General features: G+C 49.5%; 1 protein-coding gene and 1 long non-coding RNA gene across 2 annotated transcripts in view; one reads left to right on the top strand and one right to left on the bottom strand.

Annotated features, from left to right (window-relative positions):
• The window catches only part of LOC134947646 (uncharacterized), a 65,302-nt gene extending 56,476 nt beyond the window's left edge, over positions 1-8,826 (top strand). Inside the window, exon 4 of the long non-coding RNA XR_010182678.1 lies at positions 8,653-8,826. This is a non-coding gene — a long non-coding RNA (uncharacterized LOC134947646). The remainder of the gene's footprint in view (positions 1-8,652) is intronic.
• LOC134948848 (E3 ubiquitin-protein ligase ARK2C-like) lies at positions 69-8,258 on the bottom strand. Its single transcript, XM_063937096.1, has 2 exons — positions 8,007-8,258; positions 69-6,685 (listed from the first exon to the last, which is right to left on the bottom strand). The coding sequence occupies exons 1-2, from the start codon at positions 8,074-8,076 to the stop codon at positions 6,060-6,062; spliced, it is 696 nt and encodes a 231-aa protein (XP_063793166.1). The 5' UTR covers positions 8,077-8,258; the 3' UTR covers positions 69-6,059.
• Positions 8,827-13,550: the final 4,724 nt, after the last annotated feature.

Below are 13,550 nucleotides of genomic sequence, written 5' to 3' on the forward strand. Positions count from 1 at the left end.
AAACTGTTAGCAATTTATTTAAATGAGCTTTAAACGTTAAATAAAAGAAAAATTAAGTTTACGCCATACATTAATTTTAAAGCCATAAACCTAGCTGAGCAGAAAACATGCGCGGCCAGCTATGCAACCCTTGCGCCTATCACCCAGGCGATCTGCCAAAAAGAAAAAAAAAATCATGGAAATTCCATGTAAACGAGCTTCAGGCCAATCGAAGCAACATATAGATACAATAGGATAGGTAAAACAAATAAAGGGGGGAGGGGGTCACACAAGTAAACTCGGTCAGAGGTAAAACTTAAAACCTGCTGAGGGACACATAATTGAAATCCAATTAGCCAAATCAAGTATAATTAAGCCGAATTAAGTCCGTCAGTCCAGGTAAAAAATTGTTAAATCCCTCTAAACTCCCACTGCCAACAGTGGTGAGTAGCTAATCCCCGAGTAGGGAGGACAGGGGGAGACGTACAAGACAGCGCAACACGCAACAAACAGCGCAACAATTCCTGCATGCGCCTAAACGCTGCTAAGGCCTGTGCAAACTATCTGAACTCGCCAGAGCATAGTCAATCACGCCTAACCGCCTCTTGCCTAGCATACTTAGTGGGGTATTCAATTAGTACTGTTTTTTTCGACCAGTCGAAAGAACTGTGCACTTTTCACCCATTTTTAGGTCGAATTTCCATTCGCCCTATTCAATGCCCGAGCTGTTTTTTTTGACTGGTCGAAAAATCCGGCACTGGCGAAAACCACGTGTATCGGGGAATCCACCGCCGATACACGTGTTTTGGCAAATTCGCAGGTGTTTTCGTTCATTTTTGGCACAATTTTCGCCAGTGCCGCTTTCAACAAAAAAAAGTGAAATGGCATGGGCGAAAATTGATTAAAAAAACGGGTGAAAAGCCCGCAACTGAATGCCCTGTGTTCGAATTAGTGCCATTTTTTTGACTGGTCAAAAAAAGGCACGGAATTGAATACCCCCCTTAGCAGCACGCTTCCATGCCCTGACCGCGCTAGTAGCAGAGCCAGAGTTATCATCCTCTGAATCCCCAGTTAGCATACCGACAGTCGGGATCCCGGCAGTCACAATACAGACGCTGAGATCCCAACGGGGGCACCATGCCGCCGTCGGTATACTGGCGAGGTAGGTGATTCCCCCTCTATTAGTGTCCATGACACCCATAGAGAGAGAATAAAACAACTCGCCACCGAGCCCGCATGGGGCTAAGTTGCGCTCGCCCCCCTGCCGGCATTCCACCACTAGGGATGCCATTGTCAGCATAATGACATTCGGAATCCACATGCACACAGCATATATACATACATACATTCACACAGCATACCTACACACATAGAATGCATACACACATACGTTCATACACACAACACATACAGCATACATACAAACACACATATGCATACATACACAAAACATACATACATACACACACACATACATACATAGACAGCATTCCTACAAACACAGATAGCATGCTTATATACACACAGCATACATACACATAACACACATCATACATACACACACATAGCATACATACATATATGCATAGCATACCTACACACACCCATCATGCATACATACATACATACATACATACATACACCCAGCATGCATACATACACACAGCATGTATACATACATACAAACAGCATACCCACACACAGCATACCTACATACGTAGCATACCTACAAACACACATAGCATACACACATACACACACACACACACACACACACACAGCATTCCTACACACACACATAGCATACATACATACATACATACATACATACAGAGCATACCTATACACACACAGCATACCTACAAAACACACATGCATGCACATACAAAATACAAAACTAACCAAAACAGGAAGAGGAGGAGGAGGAGAGTCACTGCTGGAGTCCATGTGAGCTGATCTGCTGCTGCACATGCTCAGTAGCTCCCGGCCTCAGCTGTGTGGGTGTAATGTATCCAATGCAGAGAGCTCTGCCGATCAGAGCTCTCTGTGAGGAGCAGCCAGGCAGGCGCTCTGATTGTGACTGCGGGTGGCCCCGGCCGCTGCAGAGATGTAGACAAAGCTGCTGTCTCCATCTCCGAAATACAAAATTGGTCCATCATGGGAGGCCCCTAAGAGGCGAGGGGGCCCAGGGTAACATATCCCCTGGCCCCCTTAATCTGGCTCTGCCTCACCTGAAGTCTCGGTCTGACCAGTCACCAACGCCTCCGCCGAGGAAACCGCTTCATCTTCTCTCAGCTCTTCATCAAACTCTGAAAAAGGAGTTAAAGCCGCCCCCGAAGATGAAGCTACGGAGGCGGGCAAAAGGGGAGGAGAAACCATAGCGGGCGCCCTAGTATACTGTATTGTTGCAGGTGCGCTCATACCCAGTTGGACAACAGCCGCTCCCATGTCCTGACATGCCTGCAAAAACTGCTGCATCGCCGGTCTGGATGGGAAGGAATTAAGACCCCCGCCCTGAACCATGGTTAAAGGCCCTGCAGAATCATGGGCCATAGCCACTACAAGGGTAGCAAAAGCCAAAGCTATAAATGACATCGCCGGTGCGAAAACCCCCGTATGATGGATGAGGGGGGCCCAGAGCATATTTTTGAACCTGAGCCCAACACTCTCAAGCTCCACCACTGATGTCGGACCCGTTTTCTTGGTGCGTCAAGGCCTGAGGGTTACTCAGATGACAGATGCTAACACAGGTGGTACAATGCTCAGAACAGCAGCAGATCAGAGAAGCCATCAGGCGATGTCTATTTGGATAAGACGCCTCCTGAATCAGGCCCTGGTAGATTCCTTGCACATGGCATGTATGCTATGCAGAGCAGGGGTTAGAGTGCTCCCCCTAACTCCCCCCCCCTCACCCTGGGACATTGCGCCCCGCGGATGGGACAGCCTGAAAGTTCCCGAAAAGCTGGACTATCCTATCCAAAGCAGGACGGCTGTGGGGTATGCAAAGGATTCCCCCAGTGCCACACATAAGATGGCCACTGGTCAGTAGGAGCAGAGTGGGCCTGATTCAGATGTGGACGGAGGAACTATATCTGCTGCTTATACAAAAGCAGCAGTGGTAGCGCTAATATGGTAATACAGCAGGATGCGTCATGCCTCCTGCATGCCTTACTGATCCGAGCTGCATCCTAGGATGCAGTATCAGATCTTCTGCAACACTATCGGCCGGCTGAGTGACCCAAGGAGTCGCGCAAGTCAGCCACCGCGTCTACTATGAAAGAGCCATGAAATCTACAACCTCAGGCGGATAATCCTGGCCTAGTCCCTCCCTAAAAACATTGGCGACACAAATCCATTTTGAGAAACAGGCTGTTGCCACCCCTCCCCACCCTCAAGCGTAATCGGACTGCCAATCACTGATAATCTAATACCGTAGTATGACCAATGTCATGGACCTGTACTGCACATGTGTAGCAATGCCCAGTGTACTAGCGCAGTCACTGGACCTGCTACTATGTGCTCTGTTCTTCCTTGCCTGGGACGGGCTGGGATCAAGAGGGATCCTGGTGCCGTCCTATGGGGAAGGATCCGGCAGTGGAACCAGGCAGCGCTGGGGATCTGGGCCGTGTCTTGTCCAGTCCCCACCACCCAACTGGCTGCAGAGTTCAGCAGCGGCCATGGAGGCGTTGGTGAATAACCACTTCCGCTCCACATGTGTAATGGCAGCGTACCTGCATCGAGTGGCGGCGGCGAGTCAGTCCTGGCTCGCTACATCATAGCCCCGCCTCCTGGCACTGGCTTATATCAGCCAGCACCGGGCACGGGTGAGCAGTATATCGGCCGGGAGGGAGCAGTGAAGAGCTCCCGAAGATTGAAGATAGAAGACGCAGGGGAAGGCGCTGGAAGTCCTGGAGGGTGGTGGCAGTTGGGAAAGAGCTGTTACACACCGCCGCCCGCCAGGTGAAGATCAAAGATCCGACGCTTGTCGGTGAAGACGTCGGAAGCCCTGGGACAGCGGTGTGCAACAGAAAAGAACTTTTACTTGCCACCACTGCAAGACTCCAGGAAGCCCGGAGGTGGTGGGAGCCATCCCGCCTCTGGCGAAGACCACGCGGAGGACGGGTCCGGACCAAGCTTGGTCCAGCCACAGCCCTTATGATGGATAAATCCAGACGATCCCACCCTAGACCACCAGAGTTTGAGACTAGGCCCGTGGGCATAGCAGGAACTAGGCCTGGGTCGCATTAGGTGCGCACTAGGCCCTGTGGACATAAAGGGGCATAAGGCCCAATAGAATGGCACAATATGTGGGTACTAGGTCCGAGGAGCAGTGTGGGCAGTAAGCCCAGTAGACTTACACATTAGGCGGGCACTAGGCCAGTGGATAGAAGATTTAGCTCTCAACAGAAGCAATAGGTCTGGGCCCCGTGGTCATCAGGCACCAAGCTCAGGTAGGTGGGCAATAGGCCCAAAACATTTGGATCATATTAAGTAGGCGGGCAACAGGCCCATGGCAGTAAAGTCCCCCAGATACACAACAATAGGCTGAGGCACATTGGACGGTAAGCCCAAAGCTATTGTGTGGATGACAAGGTTGGTATAGGCAAGGGCACAAGGCCTAGTAGTCTTACATTGTGCGATTAACCGCAGGTGTGGTAAGTCGGCACTAGGCCGTAGTATCTCTTGATCCTGCGCTAGCCCGCAGGTTGGATAAATCGGCGCTAGTCTACAAATGTGGTAAGTCAAGGCTAAGCTGTGGTATCTCTTCATCCGGCGCTAGGCTGCAGGTTGGATAAGTCGGCGCTACACCGCAGATGTGGATAAGACGTCGAAGCCCTGGGACAGTAGTGTGCGACGGAAAAGAGCTTTTACTGGCCACCACTGCCCAGGTGAAGACTCCAGGAAGCCCGTAGGTGGTAGGAGACATCCCGCCTCCGGCGAAAACCACGCGTTCGGCGGGTCTGGACCAAGCTTCATCCAGCCACAGCCATTAGGATGAGTAAATCCAGACAGTCCCACCCTAGACCAACTGGGTTCGGGCACTAGGCCCGTGGACATAGCAGGCACAAGGCCTGGGATTCATTACGCGGGCACTAGGCCCGGGTGACATAAAGGGGCATTAGGCCTAATAGAATGGCACAATAGGCGAGTACTAGGCCCGGTGGGCAGAAGGCCCAACAGAGCTGTACACTACGTGGACACTAGTCCCGTGGATAGAATATTCAGCCCCTAACGGCAGCAATAGGTCGGGGTCCCATGGTCATTAGGCCCAAAACTATTGTAAGAGGCTCAGGTAGGTGAGCAATAGGCCCAAAGCATTTGGATCATTTCAGGTAGGCGGGCAACAGGCCCATGGCAGCAAAGTCCTACATATAGGCAACAATTGGCCAGGGCACAGTGGGCGGTAAGCCCAAAGCTACTATGTGGACGACAAGGTTGGTATAGACAAGGGCACAATGCCCAGTAGTATTACATTGTGCGATTAACCGCAGGTGTGTTAAGTCGGCACTAGGCCGTAGTATCTCTTGATCCTGCGCTAACCCGCAGGTTGGATAAGTCGGCGCTAGGCTAGAGGTGTTGTTAGTCGGTGCTAAGCTGTGATATCGCTTCATCTGGTGCTAGGCCGCAGGATAAATAAGTCGGCGCAACGCCGCAGATGTGGTGAAAACGTTGAAGTCCTGGGACAGTGGTGTGTGACGTAAAATAGCTTTTACTGGCCACCACTGCCCAGGTGAAGACTCCAGGAAGGCCGGAGGTGGTGGGAGCAATACCAAGTGGTGGGCGGGTCTGGACCAAGCTTGGTCCAGCCACAGCCCTTAGTATGGGTAAATCCAGACAGTCCCACCCTAGACCACCATGGTTCGGGCACTAGGCCCGTGGGCATAGCAGGCACTAAGCCTGGGAACCATTAGGCAGTCACTAGGCCCGGGCAATATAAAAGGGGCATTAGGCCCAATAGAATGGCACAATAGGCGAGCACTAGGCCTGGTGAGCAGTGTGAGCAGTAGGCCCAAAGTAGAATGGAGGAGGTGGTATGGAATCTAGAGAAGGTGGTAATTTAGATCTTCCTCTTACCGTATTCAGGAGATCCAACACTCAATTTGCCCTGGGATGCACTCTCCGCGGCACAAGGGACAGCTGGAATGTGTTGCAAACCACTGTAAGATGCAGCTTGGATGGTACTTGTGGCTGCAGGGCAGGGTAGACACTCGCTCCCCATCTTGGTACTGCATCAGACAGATAGCACATGACTGTGTCGCTTCGTCCCCAGCAATGATGGTAGATTGGAAAAATCTGATCTTTAACTGCAAGGCCTGGACATTCTGCCTGTGCATCTCTTCCACCACAGCTGGCCTGTTCTGTTCGATGATCTCTTCCAAAATGGGCGGGATATTCTGCTCATTGTCAGCTTCCTCAGCGGCTGTCATCATCTGCATGACGATCTCGTGCACCATGTCCGAGAGATTCTGCCTATTCTCCGCTGGCTGCTGAGACGTTGGCTGTAGATGACTTGGACCAGGGAGAGGATCTGGACTTGGTCCGTCTGTTGGTGCTATCTCAGGAGCAGGAAGAGGAGAACGGCTTCGGTGTCTGTGCTCCCTCTGAGGTCTCTGCAGATGTTCCTGGGTGTCCTGACGAGATCTTCTTTCACCTCTTCGGCGCTCAGACCGCAGTCTCTCCTCAAATACGGTCTGGGTTGAATCATCTGAAAAAATATACCTTATATAGTAGCCATAACAATTACCTATCGATAACATGTACCAATCAATTGCCGATCAATAACTTGAGTTACAGTAAACATTTTGGTATATCATTGATAGTGTTACACTGTAAGAGACTGTCAGAATAAGAGTTGTTTCATTTATTATAGTTATTTTTGTAAGTGAAATTTCCATTAAGAGCAATATTACAGCACTAAGCAAGAAAGGAACCAATAAGGAGCCGCTCTCATTGGGAGAATGGATCTCTAGGTGTTCCAGTAAGAAAAGACACAGAATAATGCAGGTAGAACAGAAGGCCTGTGAGGGGAGCTGCACTAAACAGAAGCGATATAGGGAGACAAGAAAAGCGACAAGAGGGGAAATGAGAGGTAAAAAGGAGGAGGGGGGAGAAAGAAGAGAGTGTTGGTAGGGGTGCAGGCAGGAAGGGAGGAGGAAGGGGGAGTGCTGGCATGACAAATCATTAAGTGATAAAATATCAGATCTAAGCAGGGGATATAGTGGAGGAGGCCTCGTTATGACAAACCCAAGGTGCCCAAATATATGCAAACTGGCTGGGGTGCTCAGGCAGGACGCTAGAAATGTATTCCAGGTGTAGATTTTCCAAATAGGGTTGAGTAGAGCAGAGAAGGGAGGCAGCGCTGGATGTTTCTAATGAGCAGCAGCAGTACAATTAGCTGCATTTAGCTGCATGAGTGAGTACTGCTGTGTGTGTCTGCAGCGGAGTAGGGAATGGTAATACCAGTGAGTGTAATATTCATACGATCAGTCGCTGACCAGAACCCTGTGATTCTCGGACAGATCCACCATAAGTATCCCAAGGAGCCCCTATAATATCTATGAGTGGTCGGAGGGGGATTAAATGAGAAGGCACCAGAGGAACGAGTGCGGCTCAGAGTGGAGATTGGGCTAGATGTGAGGGTGCATTAGTGGGGGTAGAATAGGTGGGAGTAGGGTAATAAAGAGATGGGAATAAGGGTGTGAGGGCTGTGAGAGAGTCTGGGCTAGCCTGTAAGGAACATAAGTGAGTAGCGGAATGGGAAAATCATCTAAAAATACTGAACTAGTCTATAAATGAAAACCTGCTGAGGACTGAGCTCTAATGGTTCAGGTCAGTGTTTCTTATACTTGGTCTCAGCACCCCTAACAGGTCATGTTTTCCAGACCTCCTGTGTCTCCCTAGACTGTGTCAGTCAGGATTGAATGCACTGCAACTTTTGAAAGCTGGTCACTTAGTACTTCATTTCTCTCCAATCTTTGATAAATCTGATCCTTAGATTGAAATCACTGCCCCAAAATCTCACTTACCATGATCTCCGTGACGGCTCCACCTCCTCTGATCCTCCAGGAGCCGTCTCAGCTCCGTTCTCCGGCTCATCTCCAGATGTTTAATAAATCCAACAAATAGAAAAAAATAAAATAAAAAAAATGTTCAAGAAAATCACAGATTTTATTGTGCTCTGAACAACAAGATAAACGCTGGAAGTATAACACTAGCTGCCAAAGCACACTAGCTCGCTCTTCCAAGGCAAGACTATAGTATCAGCCACCAGAGCTTCAACTGTCAACTGCCACTGATGTGGCTGTGCACTGGGCTCATATACCTGTCCATAGACAAAATGGCCGACTGCTTGCATCATTGCAGTCAGGCAGCCATATTTCTTACTGGCATGGAGAAAACCAGCTACTGAGTATCTGTATTATCATGAATTTTACTGGTGACTAGCTTACACAATATTTCTACAAACTTTCCAATGAAGCCCCATCTACTACCCCATCAGCACCACCCCCTGTAAGTTCACAAATTGGGACAGTTTGTGTTTGTATGTGATAGGGGCTGGTATGTCTCATGGTAAATTCTCAATTTGAAATCATTACTCTACAGTCTGCAACATACTTATCCATAGCCCCCAATTGATAATGTAGTAATTTCCATATTATTTCTTATCTGCAGCCTTGCTTATCAATCCTGTGGCCGTGGCCAGGAGACTGATTACAGCCGCTAGAACAGGAGCTGCAGAACTGCGCTTCTTCCAGATTCTAACAAAATGTGTCTGAGTGACAGGACATAGCTGCGTTGTGGTGAAACGCATTGGATGTTATCCGCTGGTTAGCTGTTATCAGTTCAGATAAGGTATCCAGCTTAGATTTTTTGTATTTCTCTGACGTCCTAGTGGATGCTGGGAACTCCGTAAGGACCATGGGGAATAGCGGCTCCGCAGGAGACAGGGCACATCTAAAGAAAGCTTTAGGATCACCTGGTGTGCACTGGCTCCTCCCCCTATGACCCTCCTCCAAGCCTCAGTTAGATTTCTGTGCCCGACGAGAAGGGTGCACACTAGGGGCTCTCCTGAGCTCTTTGTGAAAGTTTTAGTTTAGGTTTATTATTTTCAGTGAGACCTGCTGGCAACAGGCTCACTGCATCGAGGGACTAAGGGGAGAAGAAGCGAACTCACCTGCGTGCAGAGTGGATTGGGCTTCTTAGGCTACTGGACATTAGCTCCAGAGGGACGATCACAGGTTCAGCCTGGATGGGTCACCGGAGCCGCGCCGCCGGCCCCCTTACAGAGCCAGAAGAGCGAAGAGGTCCGGAAAAATCGGCGGCAGAAGACTTTCCTGTCTTCAGATAAAGGTAGGCGCACAGCACCGCAGCTGTGCGCCATTGCTCTCAGCACACTTCACACTCCGGTCACTGAGGGTGCAGGGCGCTGGGGGGGCAGCGCCCTGAGACGCAATAAATCGTTAGAAAACCTTTTATGGCTAAAATAAATGCATCACATATAACTCCTGGGCTATATGGATGCATTTAACCCCTGCCAAAACATACAAGAAAACGGATGATAAGGACGCCGAGAAAGGGGCGGAGCCTATCTCCTCAGCACACTGGCGCCATTTTCCCTCACAGCTCAGTTGGAGGGAAGCTCCCTGGCTCTCCCCTGCAGTCACTACACTACAGAAAGGGGTTAAAAAAGAGAGGGGGGCACAAATTAGGCGCAGTATAAACAATACAGCAGCTATAAAGGGAAAAACACTTATATAAGGTTATCCCTGTATATATATAGCGCTCTGGTGTGTGCTGGCAAACTCTCCCTCTGTCTCCCCAAAGGGCTAGTGGGGTCCTGTCCTCTATCAGAGCATTCCCTGTGTGTGTGCTGTGTGTCGGTACGTTTGTGTCGACATGTATGAGGAGAAAAATGATGAGACGGAGTAGAGTGTCTGTAATAGTGTTGTCACCCCCTGGGGGGTCGACACCTGAGTGGATGTACTGTGGAAATTGCGTGACAGTGTCAGCTTTGTATAAAAGACAGTGGTTGACATGAGACAGCCGGCTACTCAGCTTGTGCATGTCCAGACGTCTCATATAGGGGCTCTAAAGCGCCCGTTACCTCAGATACAGACGCCGACACGGATACTGACTCCTGTGTCGACGGTGAAGAGACAACCGTGATTTCCAAATAGGGCCACACATTGCATGATTGAGGCAATGAAAAAAGTTTACACTTTTCTGATAATATGAATACCACAAAAAAAAAAGGGGTATTATGTTGGTGAGGAAAAACTTCCTGTAGTTTTCCTGAATCTGAGAAATAAAATGCGTGGGTTTCCCCCCGATAACAATTGATAATTTCTAAAAAGTTATTGGCAGTATACCTTTTCCCGCCAGAGGTTAGGGTGCGTTGGGAAACACCCCCTAGGGGGGATAAGGCGCTCACACGCTTGTAAGAACAAGGGCTCTACCCTCTCTTGAGATGGCCGCCCTTAAGGATCCTGCTGATAGAAAGCAGGAGGGTATCCTAAAATGTATTTACACACATACTGGTGTTATACTGCGACCAGCAATCGCCTCAGCCTGGATGTGCAGTGCTGGGTTGGCGTGGTCGGATTCCCTGACTGGAAATATGATATCCTAGATAAGGACAGTATATTATTGCCTATAGAGCAATTAAAAGATGCATTTCTATATATGCATGATGCACAGCGGAATATTTGCCGACTGGCATCAAGTATAAGTGCGTTGTCCAATTATACCAGTAAAGTGGTCAGGTGATGCGGATTCCAAACGGCATTTGGAAGTATTGCCTTAAAAGAGGGGATGTACCCCAGGTCGCCTCTCAAAATAAGACGCCGTATTATCAGGCGCAGGCCTGGTTGGCAAGCGGACAAAAGGTTTCCTCTTTTCTGCTCGTGACAGAGGGAGAGGAAAATGGCTGCAGAGATCAGCCAGTTCCAAGGAACAGAAACTCTTTTCCGCCTCTGCCAAGCCCTCAGTATGACGCTAGGGCTTTACAAGTTCAGGCACGGTGGGGTCCCGTTCTCAATGAATTTCAGTGCGCAGTGGGCTCACTCGCAAGTAGACCCCTGGATCCTTCTGGTAATATTTCAGGGGTACAAATTGGAATTCGAGACGTATCCCCCTCGCCGTTTCCAAAGGTCTGTTTTACCGACGTCTCCCGCTGACAGGGAGGCAATTTTGGAAACCATTCACAAGCTGTATTCCCAGCAGGTGATAATCAAGGTACCCCTCCTGCAACAGGGAACGGGGTATTATTCCACACTATTGTGGTACCGAAGCCAGACGGCTCGGTGAGACCGATTTTAAAATCTAAAATCTAAAATCTTTGAACACTTGCATACAGAGGTTCAAATTCAAAATTGAGTCACTCAGAGCAGTGATTGCAAACCTGGAAGAAGGGGACTACATGATGTCTCGGGACATCAAGGATGCTTACCTTCATGTCAAAATTTACCCTTCTCACCAAGGGTATTTCAGGTTATGGTACAGAACTGTCACTATCAGTTCGGACGCTGCCGTAGGGATGGTCCACGGCACCCCGGGTCTTTACTGAAGTAATGACCGTAATGATGATATTCCTTCGAAGGAAGGGAATTTTAGTTATCCGTTACTTGGACGATTCCCTGATAAGGGTAAGATCCAGGGAACAGTTGGAGATCGGTGTAGCACTATATCAGGTAGTGTTGCGGCAGCACGATTGGATTCTCAATATTCCAAAATCGCAGCTGGTTCCGACGACTTGTCTTCTGTTCCTAGGGATGATCCTGGACACAGTCCAGAAAGAAGGTGTTTCTCCCGGAGGAGAAAGCCAGGGAGTTATCCGAGCTAGTCAGGAACCTCCTAAAACCGAACCAAGTCTCAGTGCATCAATGCACAAGGGTTCTGGGTAAAAATGGTGGCTTCCTACGAAGCAATCCCATTCGGCAGATTCCACGCAAGACTTTCCAGTGGAACCTACTGGACAAATGTTCCGGGTCGCATCTTCAGATGCTTCAGCGGATAACCCTGTCACCGGGGACAAGGGTATCCCTCCTGTGGTGGTTGCAGAGTGCTCATCTTCTAGAGGGCCGCAGATTCGGCATTCGGGACTGGGTCCTGGTGGCCACGGATGCCAGCCTGCGAGGCTGGGGAGCAGTCACACAGGGAAGGAATTTCCAGGGCTTATGGTCAAGCCTGGAGACATCTCTTCATATAAACATTCTGGAACTAAGGGCCATTTACAATGCCCTAAGTCAAGCGAAACCCCTGCTTCAGGGTCAGGCGGTATTGATCCAATCGGACAACATCACGTCAGTCGCCCACGTAAACAGACAGGGCGGCACGGGAAGCAGGGGGGCAATGGCAGAAGCTGCAAGGATTCTTCGCTGGGCGGAAAATCATGTGATAGCACTGTCAGCAGTGTTCATTCCGGGAGTGGACAACTGGGAAGCAGACTTCCTCAGCAGACACAACCTTCACCCGGGAGAGTGGGGACTTCACCCAGAAGTCTTCCACCTGATTGTAAACCGTTGGGAAAAACCAAAGGTGGACATAATGGCGTCCCGTCTAAACAAAAAACTAGACAGATATTGCGCCAGGTCAGGGGACCCTCAGGCAATAGCGGTGGACGCTCTGGTAACACCGTGGGTGTACCAGTCAGTGTATGTGTTCCCTCCTCTGCCTCTCATACCAAAAGTACTGAGAATCATAAGAAGGAGAGGAGTAAGAACTATACTCGTGGTTCCGGATTGGCCAAGAAGGACTTGGTATCCGGAACTTCAAGAGATGCTCGCGGACGAACCGTGGCCTCTACCTCTAAGTAAGGACCTGCTCCAGCAGGGGCCTTGTCTGTTCCAAGACTTACCGCGGCTGCGTTTGACGGCTTGGCGGTTGAACGCCGGATCCTGAAGGAAAAAGGCATTCCAGATGAAGTCATCCCTACCCTGGTCAAGGCCAGGAAGGACGTAACCGCAAAACATTATCACCGCATTTGGCGAAAATATGTTGCGTGGTGGGAGGCCAAGAAGGCCCCTACAGAGGAATTTCAACTGGGTCGTTTCCTCCATTTCCTGCAAACAGGACTGTCTATGGGCCTAAAATTAGGGTCCATTAAGGTTCAAATTTCGGCCCTGTCGATTTTCTTCCAAAAGGAACTGGCTTCAGTGCCTGAAGTTCAGACATTTGTAAAAGGGGTACTGCATATACAGCCTCCTTTTGTGCCTCCAGTGGCACCTTGGGATCTCAATGTTGTGTTGAGTTTCCTAAAGTCACATTGGTTTGAACCACTCACCACTGTGGACTTAAAATATCTCACATGGAAGGTGACGATGCTGTTAGCCCTGGCTTCAGCCAGGCGTGTGTCAGAATTGGCGGCTTTATCATATAAAAGCCCTTATTTAATATTTCATTCTGACAGGGCAGAATTGAGGACTTGTCCTCAATTTCTACCTAAGGTGGTTTCTGCATTTCACATGAAGCAACCTATTGTGGTACCTGCGGCTACTAAGGACTTGGAGGATTCCAAGTTGCTTGACGTGGTCAGGGCCCTGAAAATATATGTTTCCAGGACGGCTGGAGTC

This window comes from Pseudophryne corroboree, chromosome 8, assembly GCF_028390025.1.
Source record: "Pseudophryne corroboree isolate aPseCor3 chromosome 8, aPseCor3.hap2, whole genome shotgun sequence".
NCBI lineage: Eukaryota > Metazoa > Chordata > Amphibia > Anura > Myobatrachidae > Pseudophryne > Pseudophryne corroboree.